The sequence below is a fragment of the Megalopta genalis genome, chromosome 1, assembly GCF_051020955.1.
Source record: "Megalopta genalis isolate 19385.01 chromosome 1, iyMegGena1_principal, whole genome shotgun sequence".
NCBI classification, from domain to species: domain Eukaryota; kingdom Metazoa; phylum Arthropoda; class Insecta; order Hymenoptera; family Halictidae; genus Megalopta; species Megalopta genalis.
The window spans coordinates 31,527,658-31,545,574 of record NC_135013.1 but is presented as its reverse complement, the minus strand read 5'-3'; the positions used below and the strand labels follow the sequence as shown (position 1 = coordinate 31,545,574).

The 17,917-nt window shown below is 47.2% G+C and overlaps 2 protein-coding genes across 4 annotated transcripts in view; one reads left to right on the top strand and one right to left on the bottom strand.

Annotated features, from left to right (window-relative positions):
* The window catches only part of LOC117218082 (uncharacterized), a 43,440-nt gene that overhangs the window by 13,484 nt on the left and 12,039 nt on the right, over positions 1–17,917 (bottom strand). Inside the window, exons 2-3 of one of the 2 annotated variants that reach the window (XM_076525461.1) lie at positions 8,224–8,344; positions 4,582–6,005 (exon numbers count right to left, since the gene is read on the bottom strand). In XM_076525461.1, coding sequence (XP_076381576.1) covers positions 5,952–6,005; positions 8,224–8,344 — 175 coding nt within the window. In that variant the 3' untranslated portion in view covers positions 4,582–5,951. Of the gene's footprint in view, positions 1–4,581; positions 6,006–8,223; positions 8,345–17,917 lie in introns of those variants that run through there. The other variant, XM_033466156.2, reaches the window with a different exon arrangement.
* Positions 1–17,917, top strand: part of tyn (trynity) — an 86,906-nt gene that overhangs the window by 60,422 nt on the left and 8,567 nt on the right. For both annotated transcript variants that reach the window (XM_033466152.2, XM_033466151.2), the window contains exons 2-3: positions 9,850–9,937; positions 11,718–11,987. In XM_033466152.2, the coding sequence (XP_033322043.2) occupies positions 9,850–9,937; positions 11,718–11,987 (358 nt within the window). The remainder of the gene's footprint in view (positions 1–9,849; positions 9,938–11,717; positions 11,988–17,917) is intronic.

Below are 17,917 nucleotides of genomic sequence, written 5' to 3'. Positions count from 1 at the left end.
TCGCGCGCCGACTCTACGAACGCATACGGACGAGACGGCAATTAATTGCAAGGGGCGGAGAGGGTGACGGGGGGGTTCCTCGAGATCGTGATAGGCGCCGATGATCATCGGTTATCTCGAATGATTAACCATTCGCCGGTGAGGACGGTTGTCCGCGTATCCGCGAGAGAGCGACACTAATCGCCTCCAGTTGCATTGCGTGCCTCTCTCCGCGGAGCCTCTTGATCCCGACACGACTCGCATCGATAAGAGCCGCGGCTTGCTGCGCGCCGCGCGGCTGGCTGCAGCCCGATGCAGAACCGATTAACATTCGAACCGGCACTGCTAACTGTCGATTTATAGTGGAAATGACGTCGTAAAGCTATCCGAATGTCCGCGGGGCCCTTCGCGGCGAAAGAAACGGGCGGTTGGATCCGCTGCTGCGTCGTCGAGTCGGTATCGATTAGCGATCGCGTGTTCCCGGTCTTTAGAAACCGTTTGACCAGGGGGTACCGGGGGAGGGAGGGGATAGATAGCTTATGCGCAGGCTACCGCGACCGAGGAAGATAAAAGCTTGCCTGGAGAACCATCGAACTCCGCAGAAGCGGGAACAAGCCGATTACAATGCTCGTTAGCGTAGTTATTCCCAGCTCTCATCCTGAAAAATCGACCACGGAAGAACGCGTTGCTGAGGCCCCCCTCCTCCTCCCCTTTCTCTCCTATCCCTCCGATCCTCCGGTGCATGCAATTAGATCGCCACACGGCTCGTTCGTTTAATGAACGCCAGATAGCCGTTTAATTGCCCGTCGACGTCCGCGCGAGACGCGAGACACACGGTTTTCCCCGCGGTGACCGCCGAGGAAAAACCGTGATCTACCGGCCCCGGCCGACGGTGACAAGCTTTATAAATCCTCCCCCGGCGGCTTGTCCTGTTCAATATTGATGATCCGATCGGTTCCTGGCCCAATCAGCCCGTGCAAAGAACCCCCATCCGAAGCCAGTTCGTTACCGGTCCACGTCGCGCCGCGCCGAACGAGTTAATAAGGAGGATAGATTCGCCCGTGGCGATCTCGTCGAAGAGTTCCACGAGGGATCCACGAGGGATCCGCGCGGTGGGGCGGACGCCTCCGCTAAACCGGAGCGCATTTGTTACGAGATCATTGTGCCTAGTCACGACCACGGCGAACCGAAACCAAAGACAAATGGAAGAAGTCCGTGCGCCCCGCCACGGGTTTTGCCTCGGTCGGACTCTTCTCGGCCTGGCTCTCTCTCTCTCTCTCTCTCTCTCTCTCTCTCTCTCTCTCTCCCTCTCTCTCTCTCTCTCCCCCTCTCTCTCTCTCTCTCTCCCTCTCTCTCTCTCCCTCTCTCTCTCTCTCTCCCTCTCTCTCTCTCCCTCTCTCTCTCTCTCTCCCTCTCTCTCTCTCCCTCTCTCTCTCTCCCCCTCTCTCTCTCTCTCTCTCTCTCTCTCCCTCTCTCTCTCTCTCTCTCTCTCTCTCTCTCTCTCTCTCTCTCGTACGGACACCCTGTGATTCACGAAGCGATTTCGAGGTGCCCGAGAGCGGCCTGGCTCCGCCCGATCATAGGCCCGGAGACCTCGGCTCCTCATAAACAGGGTGTAATTAAATGCCCCGAGCGGCCGTCCAACGGTGCTCGACGCCGCGTGTATCAATTACGATGCTGCGATCGACCGAGATCTGCGCGCCTTGCTTCGAGGGACCTACATACAGCCTGGGACCAACATGTGTTGGCATCCTTCGATACGGTAGAACTGAAATGAAGTGTATACAGAAGACGGGGATGTGCAATTTGCAACAAATATGATAAAAGAACGGATTCGCGGTACGAGCGCAAAGATTGCGACGTTGACCTTTGTATGGATCCTTGCTTTCGAATATATCACAGATTTATATTACACAGAATTATATTATTAGTTTTTAGATATTATTATATTTTAATAATTTTCGTCTCGTTAATTAATTCTATTAAACGTTTAATCGTTAGGCTTTGTAATTATACAGGATGTCCCAAAAATGTCTTGCAATCCGAAAGTAGGGGATTCCTGAGGTGATTTGAAGCAACTTCTTCCTTAGCGAAAATGCGATCCGCGGCTTCGTTTACGAGTTATTAACGAAAAACAGTGACCAATCAGAGGCGAGATCATTTGGCGCGAGACGGCCGAGCCAATGAGCGGAACTGGACTCCGTGCACTCGTCGGCTGGGCCGCCTCGCGTTAGCCGCACTCGATTCTTATTGGTCACTGTTTTTCGTTAATAACTCGTGAAGGAAGCCGCGGATTGCATTTTCGCTCAGGAAAAAGTTGCTTCAAATGACCTCAGGAATCCCTTACTTGTCCAAAAAGCACGGACTAGGATTGTAGATCTAAGATTGCTTTCCAAAAAGATGAAATAAAGATTATTAATTGCAAGCGATTCGCAAAAAGCACGAACTAGGATTGCAGATCTAGGATCGCTTTCCAAAAAGATAAAATGAAGATTATTAATTGCAAGCGATTCGCAGAAAGCACGAACTAGGATTGCAGATCTAGGATTGCTTTCCAAAAAAATAAAATAAAGATTATTAATTGCAAGCGATTCGCAGAAAGCACGAACTAGGATTGCAGATCTAGGATTGCTTTCCAAAAAAATAAAATAAAGATTATTAATTGCAAGCGATTCGCAGAAAGCACGGACTAGGATTGCAGATCTAGGATTGCTTTCCAAAAAGATGAAATAAAGATTATTAATTGCAAGCGATTCGCAGAAAACACTAGGATTGCTTTCCAAAAAGATAAAATAAAGATTATTAATTACAAGCGATTCGCAAAAAGCACGAACTAGGATTGCAGATCTATGATTGCTTTCCAAAAAGATAAAATAAAGATTATTAATTACAAGCGATTCGCAAAAAGCACGAACTAGGATTGCAGATCTAGGATCGCTTTCCAAAAAGACAAAATAAAGATTATTAATTGCAAGCGATTCGCAGAAAGCACGAACTAAAATTGCAGATCTAGAATTGCTTTCCAAAAAGATAAAATAAAGATGTCGAAAGTTAGAAGACCTAATTAACGATCCGCGATAAAATACCGCCGAACGATCCAAAAAGACGACGGAAGAGGTCAATATGAGTGAAGTATTATAATAGGATCGTCTGCTCTCCCGGACGCGCGAAATCGGAAGACAATGGGGCCGATGAGAAGAAAAAATTGCCGCGGGAGGTCCTGATTAAGCGTCTCGTTATCGTGGAAACGTACCCACGGGCGCGAACGGAAGCCGTGCGGATCGCTTTTATTAGAAACGGAGCGGCGTCTAATAAAAAAGTGGCGGCGAACGAGAGGGCTCCGGAAGCGGTGTAGTTCGCGGAACGAAATACCGGAAGCGACGGTCCCCCGCAGGACCTTGAAAACTCCGTGGAACATCGAAGAGCTCGGCCGGCTGGAATTCAGAGAGACCGGTTGTGACGTAAAGGTCAGGGATCCAGCCGCACGCGAAACTACTTTTCCTGCAGGCGTAACGACCGAGGACAATGGACGGTGCAAGAAATTCGCACGTGCATCCCGTCCCGCTCTGCATTCTCGCCGCGCCGCGCGGGTTCCTTCGTTCATTAATCCGTTCGCATTGAGGCTCGCGTGAAATCTCTCTCATCGCACGCGAAATCATTGGACAGCGGATAACGACCGATAAGCTCTGCGCGGATTAATTTGCATGCTGATTACTAGGCTTCGGTACTTCGCGTAAAATAAGAATCGCCTGTGTGAGCCTGTGTTAATTGGAAGACCACGTAAATTACGTGAAAATATCTTTGTTCTCTTAACGATTGCAACAGGTTGAAGAATAATGCAATAATATCCATAAATTCGTCTAATCTCGCTACGGTTTTGGGTTTCACTTAATTAACTCTTTTGTCGTGAATGCATCAAATCCGGTGTCTAGTCTATCCGGTGTTATTGTTTATTTGTTATAGATTGAGTGTTTTGTGGGCTAGCTACGCTATTGTTGTTGCAATTAGTACCATAGAGCACAATGCGTTCGTTTTGTGCTGTCAAAAAAAGATTAATCAGCGAGCTCCGATCGATTTCTAATTGCTTTTCATTGATTTGGCGATGGCGATGAAGCAGGCCGAGGATTCAACGCATTTATACTGAGCCTGAGACTCATTTAAAACTGATATTACACATTTTTTTTGTACTTATACTGAGACTCATTTAAAACTGATAATACTCATTATACTTATACCGAGACTCATTTAAAACTAATATTATTCATTATACTTATATTGAGACTCATTTATATATAAAACTAATAATACTCATTATATTTATACTAAGACTCATTTAAAACTGATATTATTCATTATATTTATACTAAGACTCATTTATATATATATAAAACTGACAATACTCATTATACTTATACTGAAACCCATTTATATATATATATATAAAACTGATAATACTCATTATACTTATACTGAGACTCATTTATAAAACTGATAATACTCATTATACTTACACTGAGACTCATTTATATATATATAAAACTGATAGTACTCATTATACTTATACTGAGACTCATTTAAAACTGATAATACTCATTATACTAATACTGACACTTATTCAAAACTGAATCGATCGCATGCGAAACGCTAGAATTATTTAACGAATTTGAAGATCCCGTTGCAATATTTTCAACCGATTAAAGAAGATAAATGCCTGTGCCTCGCAATCGATGCAGATAACTTTCGTTTTCCATAAAAATCTGCCACGCAATTAGAGTCGCTGCGAAGAACAAGCTGCGAAGCGTTTCGTTCGAAGATCTTTTTCAAAATCGTTTTCGGTGTAGTAAAACCCGAGACGACGTTTAAAACCGAGTCCCAACTGTCGCGCGAACTGCCTGCGGAAAATCGTTCGGGAGGAAGTCGAGAAAATATCTCGTGGTCCACATATGTCGTGGAAATCCCAGGCATCCGACGTGCCACGTAACACCGGGAGCGGGATCGTGTTCGACACGTCTGATTTCGTTTTTCGGCATTTCCAGATAAGCATTTCTCCGAAACGCGTGATCCCGTCCCGCAGCACGGGACCCGGAGCTTCGGTAAAGCGATACCCGGACGTTCGTTCCGAGACCGTTTCATTTATTACGGATCGAACGGGCCGGACGGATCGCCGTGCCATCCATCCCTTTATGGAAATAATTGCGCGATCCGATTGAACGGGCTGCTGGCGCGTTCCCCGGAGGGAAGGATCAAGGATCGTTCCTGGAAACTCCGGTTTCTTCAGAGGCCGCAACCCTGCCGGCGCGGCCGCCTCTCGCCGGAAGAAATCCGCGGTTCTTCTCGCTGACCGCGGCGAGAGCGTTAATCTTCGTAACAGTGCATCAACCCGTCCGCCAAGTGAACCAAAGCGCATTCCTCATTGTTAGCGGGCGAGGACGAGCGACCGCGACTTCGTGCCGACAACAATTCGTTACCTTTACGGAGTTACAGCCTGATCTCGGAATTCTCCGGCGTTGTTCGGTCTGTCCGGTTCGGCGACGACTTCATATCTGGACCAAATTTGGTCGACGATTCGTCGGGCAGCGTTTCAGAAGATCTCTTCGTAATAGTTCAGCTTGAATCGATAGCGAAGGCGTCGCTGGACGCCTCCGGTCCGAGATATCTGGGTTGGGAAACCAGTCGAAGAAGATACCGAGGCAAAGGTTGGTCGCTTTTTATCAGCATCGTGGAGGCTTCATCGTGTTAGAGGCACCGTGCAGCAATCGCGAAGTACGATTTCTTCGTCCCATATACTGCAAACTATGCAAAGGTGTTCCCATTGTTAGGCTATAGTCGGAGATGCTACTAGACACGTAGTTCGATTCTTCGGATAATAATCGTCTCAGAGCCGTCTTCTTCGTACGTGGGAACGCCGACGTAACCATGAAGCGCGACTTCTTTGTCCTAGATAGATGTTCGACGGTGACCTCGATGCCAGGCTAGCAGGAGAAGCTACTGGCGCAGTGTGTTATCCTTGCCATCGTCATCATCACCTGCGAGAATACCGAAGTACCCTGAAGTATAATTTCGTTGATTTGCAGTTATCCGATTAGCTAAATCGCCGATTAGTTGAAGTAGCTGTTAGACACTTCGGTGTTCCTAGGTGGCTGTTCGAAGGTCATCTTTACAGCCGAGCCAGGTAAAACAGCCGCAAGCCACAATTTTGCCATGCCAAGTAGCTGTTCAAAGATACGCTCGTACCTGCGCCAACCGAATAAGTGTTGTCGAGCCTATTTAGGTCGCCTCGACAACAGCACGGAGGCGTCGGAGACGTCTCGATCATAAAACGGCAAAAGCGAAATTCGGTCATCACGGCCAGCAGTCCGAAGGACACGGCAATGATCATCGTCCGGGTTCCACGAAGGTGCACGGTCGCAGGTATAATTCGAAGCGAGCCGAAGTAGGAATGCCCGAGTGCAATTTGGTCACGCCAGGCAGGCAATTCGAAGACGTCTTCATAGCCTGGCGACCCGAACCTCGTTCGAGAGACCGACGGCAATAGGTCGCGGGAGGCGTGCGAGGGGCGTAGGGAGAGACGCGAACGAGGCGCAGGCTGAACCTTTGACCCCGGCTGTGCGAGCCACGACAAAGCTCTCCTCCGCTGTTACACGGTTATCCCAGGCTCGCTGACCTCGAACCATCCTCGTGGCCACGAAATGCCAACCTACGGAGGCCCGGCCGCGCCGTTATTGCATTACGTTAATTTCCGGCGAGCAATCTCGCGTCATTTACGTGCCGCCGCAATTACCGAAGAGCTCCGCGGCGCGACCCGGAACGTGTACGAGGTCCAGGAATGTTTCTCCCGATGCCGACGATGCGAGATCTCACCCGGGGGACTGAGGGAACACCTGTGGGCCGCTTCTCCTTCATTGTGTCCCCGCGAACACGTTCGAGAATACCTTCGAGCCGTTTGTAATTTGTTTGCCCCGGCGACGTCTACAGGATGTCCCAAAAATGTCTCGCAATTCGAAAGTGGCGTGTTCCTCGGGTCATTCGAAGCAACTTTTTCCTTTACAAAAATTTTCTCCGACGCACCGTCAACGAGTTATTAACGAAGAACAGTGACCAATGAGAGGCGAGCTCGGCTGGCGCGAGGCGACCGAGCCAATGAGCGGAACTGGGCTTCGTGCGCTGGGCCGCCTCGCGTCAGCCGTACTCGATTCTTATTGGTCACTGCTTTTCGTTGATAACTCGTTAACGGTGCCTCGGAGAACATTTTTGTAAAGGAAGAAGCTGCTTCAAATGATCCGAGGAACCCGCCATTTCCGGATTGCGAGACATTTTTCGGACACCCTGTATTTTGCTTCAGCTATCCGCCAGCGACTTTCCTTCGATTACTGGGAATACGACGACACCGAGTCTCGCCTGAAAAACTGCCATTGAGACTTGCGAATCGGCGGGAAAACTTGTACTTGGACACGATTGTCCGAGAACAACTGCGAGACGTCGAGCAGCAGCGTGTTCCAGTGACTTAGACGATTCGAGGAAGGTCGTTAGCCGGCGGAAGGCGTCCTTCGGCGACCCGCGGCGGCGAGGACGTTAGACCGGAAGTCCGTGAGAATGAATCAAAGGTCGTAGACGGTGTTCACACTTGCGCCTCCGCGACCAGCGGAAGCGAACCAAAGGAATTGCGATCGGCGAGCGACGGGGATCGAAGCGGATCGGTAGGGATAACGAGCGTACGCTGTCCGCGAAGAGAAATTCCGGTCGTCGGGGCGAAAGTTAGGCGAGGAAGCTGCGAAATACCGATCCTTACACGGCCGTCCGACGACGCGACGCGAGGCGACGCGATGAATCGCTCAATCGTTCCGCGGGGAAAAACGCGGACGGCGAGGAAAGAGGATGCGATCGATCGTAAATACGTTTCGTTCGCGGGATGCCCGCGGGCAGCGAGGATGTGGAGGGGCAGCTGCGGAAAGGCCGCAAGAAACGAGAAAACGAAGAAATCCAGGAAGCGGTTTGCTAGTGAAACACGAGCAAAACAAGCGAGGGAAGAGAGCCGGTGACTTGCGTGCTCTCCGCTCTTAGCTCGCACGGCTGCGAATTACTCGAGCAGCTAGCTTGAACCCCTTCCGCGACTTCCTCTTTGCTTAGGCAGATCGGCTTCTTGAACGACCGCTCGATCGAACGACCAACGATCCGGCAAAATGGAAGGAAATTACTTCACGTAACAGACTAGCTTTTTGTTCGATAATTTGCGAAGAATTCTACCTTAGAGAAGAGTGAAGAATCGTTTCTGGTTCTCGCAGCTTCTTCGCGATTTTCGCAGTCACCGTGGCTGGATTCACGCGATCTTTCCGATGCGTCGATTTGCGTCTCTTCTTTGGTTATTCTGCGAATGAAAGGAGAATATGAGATTCAAAAAGTCACAGTTGCGATCTGCGCGATACATCTAAGGGTTTATTAGCAGAAATCTCCATTACGGGTGAGACTTGTACAGGTAACTCTCCTATAACGCGAGTTATGGGAGATACGTTTCATAAAATAGGTTCCTAGAAAATGCCGTTATTTTGTGAAACCGTATTATATGAGACCCAGATTCAATACAAAAATGGGAGGGGGAAGGGTACGCATCGAAAACTATAAATTAGAATAAGCAACTTAACTGTTGTTAAAAATATAAATGCATGTATAACATCAAAACGAAAAAGAAAGACAAAATATATTTTCATTTAATGTAAGTTTAATTTAATAAATTTCTTCCTCGTCACTACCTTTTTAATTTAATAAATTTCTACTTTGTCACGGTAGAATCAAACGGGGATATTTTTTCGGTTGAACGATATCACCTTCGCTTTCTGAACCTTCTTCTTCATTCAGATTTGTTATGCACCTTAATCTGTAATTTTGGTTTGTTTGCTGGTTCTTACAAGGTCATTGTACATTTCATGGTATAAAGATAGACAATTTTACAGCTCCCTTTTGAATTTCCGGCTTCTTTCACAGCGGAAGGGTATATATTCATATACCCTCAATTATAATAATTATATTTTCATGTAGAGAGGCACTATCGTTCATTATTCCTTCCCCTTCGTTATTCTAAGGTAATTCAGTTTTTAAATATGTTAAACATAAATCATATTATTCAGTGCTGTAGAAGTACAGTATTGTACAAAGGTTTTCGCAATTTTCTTATCGTGTTAAAGAGAAATAGCGTTGGGTATGTAGCACTGCAATTAGGTTTGCAGTGCTATACGAAGGTGCCCACAATTTATCCTTTCGTATTGTAGGCAAAAATACGTCGTCAAGATGGACAAAACAGATCAAAATACGACGAAGTACAACATCGATATTCCTTATTCATTTCCGCACCTGCTTCGCCGAGAAGTGTTCCAAATTCAGATAGCAAGTAACTCATGAAAGAAACCCGATAGAAGCGATGCGCAGAAACTTGTCGATTCGGAGTATAAAAACGAGAGCAGCGTAAACAAGCGCAGATGTGGAAGAACTGTACAAAAGTAATTCTGTTCTAATTCTATGAGCGTACACACAAGTTTTACGAAATTTTCTACGGAGATGCGTGTTCGAGGGAACACGAGTACTACGTGTGCATGCCCTCAGGCTACTTTCCATTGTCGGGCAGGGAACAGCGTGTTCGCACCACGCGCGGAATTCCGGTTGAAAAACCGTTTTAGATGCGCGAACGTGTTTCATTACTCGTCCCGGTTACGCGCGCGCGTTAAGCGTGCGTGCGCGCGGAATTCATTAAGCTCGCATAAGAATTAAGCGTGCGTTGGACAACGAAAGAGCGAGAAAGAGCGAGAGAGAGAGAGAGAGAGAGAGAGAGGCGATGGGTCAAGTCTAATTAAACTTGTAACCGATCGGTTTCTGTTACAGATGGGCTCGTCCGCGATCGGCACGATGGCGAGAATGGCCGCGAGCGTGACGCTCCTGACCTTCGTCGCGGTCTCTCATGCTGCTCTGGGTGAGTATCTCCGCAAAGGGCGTCGAAACCGCGGGGAAATCGGACGTCCGGTTACGCGATGGTTGTACATATTCGCCGCGTTGCCTCTTCATAAATAAGCATCGATTCACCGTTCGCGACGCATCGTCGCATTTACCTTCAGAAACCATCGAGCTTGACCAGAATGTTGCTCGAAACGATGTAAAAAATCGCGCGGCTGCGGACGGTATTTTTTTTAATCACGCTTTGGTGTGTTGTTTGGAAGATGCTCTTGGTTGCACCACGATATCCGCGATACTAACGAAGCTATGATTTTCTTAAGCGAACGAGGAACTGTCCGCGGCTCGTTTTCCTCGCGCAGTAAATTCACTCTAAATTCACTCTAATCGACGCCCAGTTTGTGAAAAATGGACAATTTAGAAAAAGGGAATGCAATTATTTGAGCTATGCGCCTCGTTTTTAAGGTTACCGATTGTCAATGCCTATAAAAATCGAGCCGCAAGGCTCGATTAATCGTATCTCCTCTTTCGAAATTGTCCATTTTTGTTTGCAAGCTGAAAGGAAAATTCGAGAGAATTCGCTGTATCTTGAATCTAGAAGACGCTTCTATCGACTAAACGCGAATCGACAACCGAGTTTGCACCTCGTTTTTATAGTTGCCGATTGCCAATGCCTATAAAAATCGAGCCGCAAATCTCGAACAATCGTATCTCGTCTTCCAAAATTATCCATTTCTGTTTGCAAGCTGAAAGGAAAATTCGAGAGAATTCACTGTATCTTGAATCTAGAAGACGCTTCTTTCGACTAAACGCGAATCGACAATCGAGTTTGCGCCTCGTTTTTATAGTTGCCGATTGCCAATGCCTATAAAAAGCGAGCCGCAAGGCTCTAATATTCATATCTCCTCTTCGCAAATTGTCCATTTTTGTTTGCAAGCTGAAAGGAAAATTCGGGAGAATTCACTGTATCTTGAATCTAGGAGACGCTTCTATGAAGCAAACGCGAATCGACAACCGAATTTTCGCCTCGTTTTTATAGTTGCCGATTGCCAATGTCTATAAAAAGCGAGCCGCAAATCTCGAACAATCGTATCTCGTCTTCCAAAATTGTCCATTTCTGTTTGCAAGCTGAAAGGAAAATTCGAGAGAATTCACTGTATCCTGAATCTGAAAGACGATTCTATGAAGCAAACGCGAATCGTCAACCGAGTTTGCGCCTCGTTTAATATTCGTATCTCCTCTTCGCAAATTGTCCATTTTTGTTTGCAAGCTGAAAGGAAAATTCGAGAGAATTCACTGTATCTTGAATCTAGAAGACGCTTCTATCGACTAAACTCGAATCGACAATCGAGTTTGCGCCTCGTTTTTATAGTTGCCGATTGCCAATGCCTATAAAAAGCGAGCCGCAAGGCTCTAATATTCATATCTCCTCTTCGCAAATTGTCCATTTTTGTTTGCAAGCTGAAAGAAAAATTCGGGAGAATTCACTGTATCTTGAATCTAGAAGACGCTTCTATGAAGCAAACGCGATTCGACAACCGAGTTTTCGCCTCGTTTTTATAGTTACCGATTGCCAATGCCTATCAAAATCGAGCCGCAAATCTCGAACAATCGTATCTCGTCTTCCAAAATTGTCCATTTCTGTTTGCAAGCTGAAAGGAAAATTCGGGAGAATTCACTGTACCTTGAATCTAGAAGACGCTTCTATCTACTAAACGCGAATCGACAATCGAGCTCCCTCGAGTTCAGCGGTCCCGGCTCTCCGATCACGCTGAAAGGAGCCTCTGTTTCACGTGTTGCAGCTCGCACAGCGTTCGAGAAGCTGACGGACTACGACTACCGTGGAACAACATACTACAGCGTGCGTAACCTGTCGCTGTACGAGTGTCAGAGCTGGTGTAGAGAGGAGGCGGAATGCCAGGCGGCGGCGTTCTCGTTCGTAGTGAACCCTTTAGCGCCGATGCAGGACACCCTGTGCCAGTTGCAGAACGAGACGTCGGCGACGAATCCGACGGCGCAACCGCAACGAGCGGCGAACATGTACTACATGACGAAGCTGCAGATTCGATCGGGTAAGGAAACGGCGCCTCCTTAAGTTTTGCGGATACGATCTCCGGGCGCACCTGTCCGGAAGATCCCGGTCGGGCCGGGAATAATCGCGCCACCAGCACGACCTCGTTTTTGCACGCTCTTCGGGCGCCCTTTTTTCCCCCCTGGGATCCGCGACCCTCTCGAGGGTGGTTCGGGAACAAAAGGCGGAGAGGGAAGGACAACGGGTCGGTGGGACAGGTGAAAGAGAAATCCAGAAAATAAGCGAGAAAGCCCGGGGAACGGAGCCTGGACCGGAAAGGTGCGATAATCCAGGTTTAGATGCCAGTGGCGAAGTCGTCCGGGAGCAGGTAGATGTGCAAATAAACTGAAGAAGCCGGTAGCCGTGTGCAGGCTTGTTTGACCGCCTCGCGACCCGGCGCGATCATCGCCTGCAAACACACTCGATTTTCCTCCCGCGGGCCCTCGGACCTCCCGCCTACGTGGTCGAGAGGCTGCCAGGATAGCTCGTTGCAAAATGAAACCTGGGCCCCGAGGAATTGCCGCATACGGGCTCGCGAGGAAACGATATCACTTTCGACGTAGTTTTTCTGCTAGTCTAATCTGTTACTCTAATCTCTAGATCTCTGATCTCTGAGATCTGTCAATTTTTGAGATGTCATTTAAGGAAATGGGAAATTAAATGGCAATTCGAAGTATAGTGATAGGGGGTGTTGATCTCTGTTTTCACCGTAACAACGAGCCAGTCTCGGTATAGAGTTTCCGAGCACTATTCTTTGCACGTGTATAGGGTGTTAAAAAAAACCATTCAATATTTTTATGGTATATAGGATACGCGCAGGCATATCCTGTTATGCGCTTCCTTCAAATAAAAATCAAAATCTACACTTTTGTTACGAACGTTAACGACTTAAATTTAAATTTAAATTATTCCCGACGGTCTTTATGAACGCTTTACATGCCGCGCGGTTTTTATGAGAAACCTTCATGGGGAGCCGGCGTTATTACCTGGATTAAACTCTGCTGTTTCACGAATAAACAAAATTATAATTAGATTAAGGCTTGTAAACCAGCAATCAATCGTCAGGTAAAATTCACAAATATCTAAATTAAAATGTCGAAAGAGTATTTGGCCGTAAAATATTATCAGATAATCTGATAAGAAGAGACTTTTCTCACAATTCAATTTACAAAAGTATTAGGTAAACCGAAAAGTAAACAAAATCTTTTTTCGTTGGCGAAAAACTTTTATTTATTAAAGTAATAAATAAGGTTATGCGAATAATGTTATGTTCACCAGATCTCGCATCGTCGGATTACCACCTTCTCAGATCGTTAGAGCATACATTAAAAGGTAAAAACTTTAACAATGTTGAAGAAGCGAGAACTAACTTAAAAACTAAAAGTTTTTCAATGCAAACTTTTTTCAAAAAAAAAAGGAATCGAACAACCGCCTATACGCTGGCAAAAGGTGTTAAAAAATCATGGAAATTATTCTGTTGATTAAAGTGTAGGATTTCTTTAATAAACAAATGTGTTTCGCCAACAACAAAAATTCTAATTACTTTTCGGTTTGCCTAATATTTCACGAGATTCAAAGACATAAAATCTGTATTAAGATCACGGAAGAACGTTTAGCAAAGAAGTACATTTGTCTAAAGTAGTCTTAGCTAGTGAACAAATCAGTCTGGCCGGTCCCTTCAATTTGAGGAAGGAAAGTACGTAAAGTAGGTAAGTAATTGCAGAAAGATCTTGCCGACAAGGTAAGACCTTACCTAGAGCAAGGTAAAACTACCTGCCCATAAAACAGCCTTAAGAAGGTGCGTCCGAACGGACGGCCCTCCAAATAACAATTGCACGGACTTATCCCTGAAATCCCATCAAATTGAAGATACCCTGCCGTCCCCAGGTAATTGCGGACAAAATGCGATTTTGTCTCGAGTCCGAGAGTCCCGTACGAACGCACTGGGGTGGGAGTAGTTGCCAGACGTTCCGTACGGTCGTAATGCAGAGACTCTACAAATTTGCCAGGGAGGCATCCCTTCCGGTCCCGAACAATGCCGCATCTGCTGGTGCCGTTTCGGATCGCGTGAAGGATGCTTTAAGCACGGTTGCCGGCGTAAATTGGTACCTGCAGAAAAGAAGTCCTTTGGTGTCGAAAAGTACCCGGGGAGGTCTAAGAAACCCCTAATATTGGTTTAACGAGCCTGCTGGTACGTGGAATTCTCGAAAGCTCGCTCCGGGCCTCGGTCGTAAAACCGACCCGGCCAATGGGGCCCGCTCCGGGACACCGACTTCAGCGGTCTAAAGAGAAGGGAGACCCAGCGCCGCCCTCGTACTGAAAGTGCCGCGAAGGATTTTCGGGAAAGGTTTCCATATATTACCTGTACAGGCGCCTTCTCGAGCTCGACAACGAGCCCAGCAACGACTTAGGATAATAAGCCTGTAGGACCTTAGAGACGGCTTCCACCTGGGAACACTTCAAGGTTGTAAACGCATTTGAAGCATTTCAAGATGTTAAAACGTTTCTAATTACATTACATTGCCAGTGTCGCCCCTTACTGTACACGGATACACGTGCACTACAATCAATTGAAATATTTGTCGGCTCTGCCCGACTTTTCGTTTGGCTTTTTCTTTCGAGATCAATAACCTTTCCAGGTCTAGACCCGTTCCGAAATTTGAGCTACACAAACAATCCTACTAAAATTAATACGTACCATTCGTACCATTCGTACCACGTTCGGTATGCCTGCAGTCGCGATAGAAATACTTTCGCCTGCAGCCGGCACTTGAATTTCACCCGTAAACACGACGCACCCCCTTGTGCATCCATAAGCTTTCTATTTTTAGGTGGCGTAGACAAGCGATAGCGTTAATGACACCTCAGGTATATACTGCTCTCCTTCAGCTAATGTTCTCTGCCACCCCTGCAACAACCCTTGAAATTACCTTAATTGTCCAAACCTTCGACGTCGGAATATTCTGCCAAACACGGTTCACGTGTAACAAGTGAAAATCGAAAGCGATCCACACGGAACACGAATTACCGTACAAATTAGCAGAGATTAAATCTAGAATCGCGACAAAATAGTTGTTCTATCGTCTTGCAATCGGTTTAAAACGATTTTATCGTTTCTTGTGATCGGAGTTCTGCTGTAATTGGGCAAGCGATCGTTGAAATCTGTAAGAAACGAAACTGCTTCGGTAAATTTCAAGCTCTGTCTCTGTCAAAGCGCGCGATTTTGCATATAAATAGTTGCTCTATCGTCGTCGTTTTCTTGTAATCGGAGTTCTGCAGTAAGTGGGCAAGCGATCGTTGAAATTAAACGAAATTATTTCGGTAAATTTCAAGCTCTGTCTCCAATAAAGCGCACGATTTTGCACACAAATAGTCGTTCTATCGTTGTCGTTTTCTAATAAACGAAGTTCTGCAGTAATTGGGCAAGCGATCGTTGAAATCTGTACGAAACGAAACTGGCTCCAGCAAATTTCAAGCTCTGTCTCCAACAAAGCGCGCGATTTTGCACAGAAATAGTCGTTCTATCGTCCTCATTTTCTTATAATCGGAGTTCTGCAGTAATTGGGCAAGCGATCGTTGAAATTAGGCGAAACTGTTTCGGTAAATTTCAAGCTCTGTCTCCAACAAAGCGCGCCATTTTGCACAGAAATAGTCGTTCTATCGTCCTCATTTTCTTATAATCGGAGTTCTGCAGTAATTGAGCAAGCGATCGTTGAAATCCGTACGAAACGAAACTGGCTCCAGTAAATTTCAAGCTCTGTCTCTAACAAAGCGCGCGATTTTACAAACAGATAGTCCTTCTATCGTCCTCATTTTCTTATAATCGGAGTTCTGCAGTAATTGGGCGAGCGATCGTTGAAATCCGTACGAAACGAAACTGCTTCGCTAAATTTCAAGCTCTGTCTCCAACAAAGCGCGCGATTTTGCACAGAAATAGTCGTTCTATCGTCCTCATTTTCTTATAATCGGAGTTCTGCAGTAATTGGGCGAGCGATCGTTGAAATCCGTACGAAACGAAACTGCTTCGCTAAATTTCAAGCTCTGTCTCCAACAAAGCGCGCGATTTCGCACACAGGCGGGGCCGACTCGTCTGTTTAATTTGCATCGATCTCCGTGGGAGATCTTCGAGAGACAGCAGACAAAGGTCCGACTTCCGCTCGAAACTCGTTGTTCCCTAAAAATAACTTGCGGCTCGAGAGAAGTGCCGAGCCTCTCCGTCATCGTGGTCCCTCGGCTCGTCAAGAATTCGCGTCGTCGATCAGCTACGCGCAGTCTATAACGTTCGGTCAGTTGGCCCGCGCGAAATTTACGTAACACGTTCGTCCCCCGACGACGTTTAATTCGAGAAATAAAGCGGCACGATGATGCATTCCCGTGAGTCAGACGGGCCGTATAGCCAAGAGAGTGTCGCAAAGGATCCGCGGATGAGAATGTATTTCCAGAGCGTATATGCGAAACGAAAGTACCCTTGTCGTCTAGAGAGAAAGAGTATCCTGACCGGGGCCGGCGCGGTTCCACAGGACGTCCAAAAATAGTCCCTCTCGCAGAAACAACCTGGCGATTTATTTTTACAGACTGCGAGCTTGCCCGCGGAGACCGCCGAAACGATATTTAGGAGCTCGGCTGTCTGGAATCCGGCTAAATAACGGAATCATTACCGAATTCTTTCTGCCGAAGCGCTAGCTAGCTCGCTCGCTGCCAGCGAGACGGAGGGATGGGTGCCGCAGAAGTCAGCGCCAAGAGGCGCGGAACCGGACGATCTTTGTCCGAGGACGCGCGGCGCTGTTTCTCCGGGTGCCGTGGAACGATCGTCTCGAAGACGATCGTCTCTCCGATGCGGCGATTGTATCGGAGGGATATTTCGGTGGTCGTCAATCTGTCGGCCGCGATCAGGAATTCGCGCGGCCGCGGTGAATCATCCGTGCCGGAGTCACGCGTCCGTTCATTGGCACCGGCACGACATTAGCGCCGGTTTCGAGGGCGGAACAAAAGAAATTGGAGCGCGCCGCTGCACCGGACACCCTCCTGCGCCCCGCCGACACCCTTGCCGAAACGCTATATCGCCGGTTTCCCTGGCAGAGTGCACCGAGGCTCGTGCGTCACCGACGAGGCGAGAACGCGCGGTCCGAGAGGGTTGCCAAGTCACATGTTGCGCACGATTTTGGCATTGGGCACCCTCTGCCACCCTCCACCCCCGCGCGAAACATCGCCGGGTCCCGCAGGTTGGCTGCCTGCGATCGACCAACCGCGAAATTCGCCACACTTCCGCGGATCCGACGGACGCGTAACCGTTTCTCGATCGCTGCGGGATCCCTGCAGAACGCCTTCCCCCTGCTTCCCCCCGCTTCCCGCTACTGTCGGTGCAAACAGCCATAGTTATTCCGGGAACCGAAGACAGACTGCCTGCCATTTGTCAGTTCCGAGACACCGATTTGCTAATCAGATCGAGCGAGAGATCGATGAACGATATAAGTCTCTGGTTCGACTTTCGAGCGACTTTGACTGCCACAAGTACTTCAAAAACTTGATGTTACACTTCTCTTGTATTAGAAGTAAATACTTTGTTCGAATGAGTTAAGATTTAAGGGTCCGAATGTGCGACATCGATTTCTTTTTCGAGATTTTTACATCTTGGGGAACCCAATAAAATAATCCTCTGAGCGACTATAATACGAGCGACGCGGCAGTCGGAGTGTTGAAAGGCTGACTTTTGCAGAGAGAGGATGTGAAAAATGTATTCACGCTTTTGAATCAATTTTTGATACAGCGAGAGTCGATAAAACCTCTTGTTCCGTAGTATAGAATCAATCACGGCTCGAATCATGGTTTTTTGATATACAACCCCTGGCAAAAAGTATCCGAACTCCTTCTAAATCGCAATCATTTTGTTAAACCTAGACTAAATCACTTTAATTTTTTATAAATATTGAA